This window comes from Populus nigra, chromosome 18 (genome assembly GCF_951802175.1).
Source record: "Populus nigra chromosome 18, ddPopNigr1.1, whole genome shotgun sequence".
Taxonomy (NCBI): domain Eukaryota; kingdom Viridiplantae; phylum Streptophyta; class Magnoliopsida; order Malpighiales; family Salicaceae; genus Populus; species Populus nigra.
In genome coordinates, this window is record NC_084869.1 from 10,965,224 (window position 1) to 10,970,363 (window position 5,140).

General features: G+C 37.7%; 1 protein-coding gene across 1 annotated transcript; it reads right to left on the reverse strand.

Moving 5' to 3' along the window:
• Positions 1-889: 889 nt before the first annotated feature.
• On the reverse strand, positions 890-4,887 carry LOC133678565 (protein NUCLEAR FUSION DEFECTIVE 4-like). Its single transcript, XM_062100916.1, has 3 exons — positions 4,277-4,887; positions 1,913-2,847; positions 890-1,797 (listed from the first exon to the last, which is right to left on the reverse strand). Exons 1-3 carry the CDS (start codon positions 4,616-4,618, stop codon positions 1,299-1,301), a joined length of 1,776 nt encoding a protein of 591 aa, XP_061956900.1. The 5' UTR covers positions 4,619-4,887; the 3' UTR covers positions 890-1,298.
• Positions 4,888-5,140: the final 253 nt, after the last annotated feature.

Below are 5,140 nucleotides of genomic sequence, written 5' to 3' on the forward strand. Positions count from 1 at the left end.
CAAGTTCAAAGTCAAGCAAACTTGGAGAAAGTTTTTGTTTTACTGGATGCCATCTTACCAAATCTCAGATTGAAATCCTCCTCTTTTCCTACGGTTTCTCAGAATTACCAGTAAAATTTCTATGCTATTATAATTGCATGCAATTTTCGGCCTTGGTGTTTGTACAGTTGCTCGATATACAAAAAGGGTTGGTTCTATCATTCGGGTGTTTCAGACAATTGAAGCTTTGCAATAAACTTGTTGTCAGGAGTGTTAGTTTTAAGGTTCGAATTTGATGCTATTGTGAATCGGCATTGATTTATCTGACAGGTTATTGTTGCAGGATTTGTATGTTTGGCTTGCTCTTGGACCCTTGCTGCAGTATGGAGGCTGCGATAATTCTACTGTATGCATGGTTGTTTAGCAGCTAGATGTTACGCTTTGAGATGCTGGAAGAGCAAAGGGACTGATGGTTATCTAGTGGAGGATGGCTCACTGAAAGGCATGGGAGCTATCTGGCAGAAACAATCTTGGGAAGGGAACAAATGAATGACTAGTTTTCTGAAGGGAGAGGAATTTGCTTGAACGACTCGGCAGGGGGGATTTCAAATGAATGACTATGGAGAAGTTCCATTAGTGCTATGAATTTTCTTTATGAAGGATTACAAGACGATGATAGATCAAGGCAACACGAGTCATTAACAGAATAGTGGGCTTAAATAAATAAATAAAAAAATAACCCCGAATGTTCACCTGGACTGCAGCCTGCAGCCTGCAGGACGAAAGCAAAAGGCATCTTTCTAGTTTCAGAAGACAAAAAACCAGACGATCTGTATATTTCATCAGAATCACCTGTATAGTTCCACAGCTACATGCCATTGAAAATTAATACCAGAAAGAAACTCGAACATAAAAGAAGGAATAGATGGAATAATTTATCAAGTACGAATTCTGTTTTGATTTCAACAAGCATATAATTAATCACCTAACTTACAAAATGAATACAAAGCATGATGCTGCCTGCAGATTAATGAAATATCCTGCAGATCCTGGAAGAAACTGGTTGGACGAATCAACCACGCATAAAATAGGTCCAAAAAAAGCAAGGAATTTAATCATGTTCAGAATAATTCAACGAAGACATGTATTTGGGATAATTCAAACAAAGACTTTACTGTGTGCGGCTCCACGCTTTCTGGTGTAACAATGGTGATAGATTCATGTTCTGCCTTTCTTTGCTCAGCAGGTTCCTTGGCATACAAGTAGTGGTGAAAACCATATGCTAATGAAAAGAGCTTTATAGTTGTTTCTCTTGCAACTCAAACAAGAGTATTTCCATAGAGCTGAGCATACACACTCTTAGTCCGACGAACCACAATCAAGCTCAGGATCACTGCAATAATGCAAAGACCTGACATGATCCCACATGTGAGAGAATAACATTCGAGGCCGACACAAGTAAGTGATTTCTCCTCCTCAAGATGTGTAGCAGGCAACGATCCAGAATTTAGCTGTTGGAGGCCAGCTTGTTTCCTTGCAAAGTGGTCATATATACCACTGGCAATGACACCAGAGAATATAAGAGAACCAGCAGGGCTTGAAAGTGTAAGAAAATTATACAGTGCACCAAAACTCTTTAAGCCAAAAAGCTCAGAGGCAGAGGCAGGAACAATTGCCCAATGGGCACCATAACCAAGCCCTATAAAAATGCTTAAAACATAAATTTCTCCAGGCCAGCCCATAGCATAGTAGAATAGTGCAATTGCCATGACAACCTGAACCACAGCCATGGCCACTGGCCTTGGGTAGGCATATTTTCTGAAAAAACAGCAAGGACGGAAAAATAGGATTAGGAATATGAGAGGAATTAGTTTAAAGAAAATTACTGAATTTGTGATTTTGAATAGGCATATCAGGTGAAACTATTTTTCACCTAATGATAGCTTCCGAGAAGTAACCACCACCAACACGGCCAAGAAAGTTCCAAATGCTAATCATAGAAACAAAGATACTTGTATCATTATACCCCAGAGATTGACAAATCTGTCCCAGATTATCAATAACCGTCAAACCCGAACCAGAAGCCAGTACAAGGGAGAAAAACATGAGCAAAAAATCTGCCTTTATTAATGCCTGCATTAATGTGAAATCCTCTCCTCGGCGTGGACCTTTTCTTCTCTTGATCCTCACTGCTCCTTCCGCAGCTGCTTGAAAAAGTTTAGCTTGCAAATGAGCAATTCGTCTATGTCTTTCTGTTGGTTGAAGTAAGTCCATTTCTGAAGGCTTCTCATCTTCAATCTCACTTAGAATGAAACTTCCACCTATTTGCAGCTCAGATTTACTGGACTCTTGTTTATCTGTCTCAGGAAGAAGGTTCTCCTCCACTGGATGTCTTGGTTCCGAGTAGAAAGCCAATAGAACAGGAATTGTGATAGGAAGCAATACAAGAATGATCAGAACAGCAACAAGTACTGTGAGCAAAGTTTGATTCAGATTAACTAGATCCTCGACTATCAAGACTCCCAATAAATAAGCTGCTAGAATGAGGCAAACACTGTAGGTAAATAAGAAGCCTGAATTATCAGATGACCTAGCTTGTCTGTGACCTCTTACAGGTCTCACAATGAACATTATAGCAATTACAACCATGGATGGCCCAACTGCAATCATGAAAATCAGCGATGCTTCATTAGGGGAATTGATCATAGCATAAATCTGAGTCAGAATTGCACCACTCAACCCGGCAAATCCCTTCAGTATCCCAACAACAGGTCCCCGGTTTTTGGGGAAGTTCTGCACACATGATACTAGAGCTACTGTATTGAAGTAAGTCTCACCATTTGTCCCCACAAATATAGCAACACAGAGCTGCAGAGAAGAGTTTTGTTAATATTTATGAGCATGTGATAATTAACAAAATTGCAAATCTATTCTCAAATAAAATTAAATGAAAAAAAACACCACATTAACTCAACATTTCAGATTTATGATGTCCGTATGTGATTCATAATCAAAGGGTACTTCCTAGCTGCGAAAAAGACATAATGCTATGTCCTGACTATCTTCAGCATACATCTAACTTCTCCTCAGGGAGGTAAAAACAGAAGAATTCAGAGAAGAATTCACACCAGCAGATCTGTTCATCAAGTGCTTCCTTTCTTTTCTCAATGAAAAATGAGGAACCTCTCTTGGTCATTGTAGGGAAAAACATTGAAAGAGAAAATAACGGGCGTATTCTGTCAATTTAATTGCAAACTAAAATCACTTTGAAACTTCAAGAATAATCAGGCGTAGAGTAAAATCACTAAAATCCCTCTACTCTGGTGTTTTCCACTACTTTTTAGAGTGCAGCTTGTCAGGGCAAAACCAAGCTTGGAGTATAAGTTGCACAGTAAAATACACAATCAGATCACCATACATAACCTCCAAGTTTAAAGCACAAACAATTTGATTCTTACTTGAGTTTATATCACGAAAAATGACAAGAAGTCAAAAGGTAGATATGAAATTTGAAGGGGAGGCAAAACTGAGTCGTGAAAGTGTAACAAACAAATAATACTAGAAAAATCCCAACCTTGTTATGGTTCTGATAGGAGATGATAGAATTTAGATCAACTGGGTTCTGATAGGAAATGATAGAATTTAGATCAACTGGCAAAACTATGACCTAAATCTGAATTCGGGCGAGACAACTTTTTTGGATTGGAATGGGACCCAGTTGAGAAAGAGGGATATGTATCTCTTGAAATCCCATCTGAGTAAGATCTCGATTTCATGTCTTTTTAACCTTTTACCCATAAACCAAATTGACAATCAAACGGACTCGAAGCTTTGAACTGTGAGACGTGGTTGACATTTCTATAATGCTATAGAATCGATCCAATAAACCAGCAGTTCTGCAGATTTTCTGACTAATTCATGGAGATATATCATATATCTCTATTGAAGGCACAAGCAGTAAGCTTAATATTGTAGGCTTGTAGCTAGATCATCAACATCACCATCACCATCACCATCACCATCATCACTGTGAACCTAACAAAAATCAAGATCGTCCAAATCCCAAGAGAGAGAGAGCACACTTTTCTCAAAAGCCAAAAGGGATCAACACTGCACAATCAAAATCTAACCACAGGCAGCCAATTCAGACATCCAATAATCAGATTTTTAAGAAACTCTAGACTCAAAATACAGACAATCGTATGAAAAATTCAAATGATAGAAAGATTTTCTTTTTATATATGAAGTACATATTCAGAACACAAATTAAGTGATAGAAACAAATGATTGAACTCACCACCCAGAGAGGCAAAGCAGGCACTTTCTGCGCAACAATAAGCCAAACCAAGCCATACCCGACAAAGTTTTGCACAACTCCAATAAGACTAATAGCCCAAATAGGAAAAATCTCACATAAACTGCCAGGCACAAATCCAATACTATCACCCAGGTCCTTAGCCACACCAAGTATAGCCACCTGCCTCTGGTTGTACCCCATGGTGCTCTTGATCACTGGTGATATACTCCCAAACAAGTATCCAATCCCAGCACATGACTGAATCCACATTGCACACACAAAAACCAGCCATCTGTCATTAAAAAAGGCCTTGAATCCGTCATGCAAACGTTGCTTCGTCATCCACTAAGATTAAGACCCCAAAAGAGGAGGATTAACAAGGTTTGTCAATGGAAAAAGGAATGATCTTGAAGGTATTGGTTATGAGATAAGTGGTGGTTGATTTTTAATCTTGAAAAGACACTAACTTTGTGTGTATAAGATCAGTAGTGGCTGTATAACTTGGACAATTACTTCCCTATTTTTTTTGTTTGCTTGGACATGGAAGCAAGTGGAAAAGGATGCTCTCAACTTGAAGACATAAATCCAGAGGCGTGTGGGAATGACTTCCTGGTCATAAAAATATCACCATTTTTTTAAAAAACAAAAAATCATTAAAATATATGTGAACACTTTGATGTAAACATTCACCAGCTATTTTAACAGTGTTACGCCGCGCAAGTTAGATATTTTTTTATATAAAAACATTATATATATATTGATTTTTTCAAAATATTTTTATATATAAAAAATTATATAAATTAAAATCTTATGTATATGTATAATGAAATAAATTAAAAATTATATATATTAATAAATAGAGAA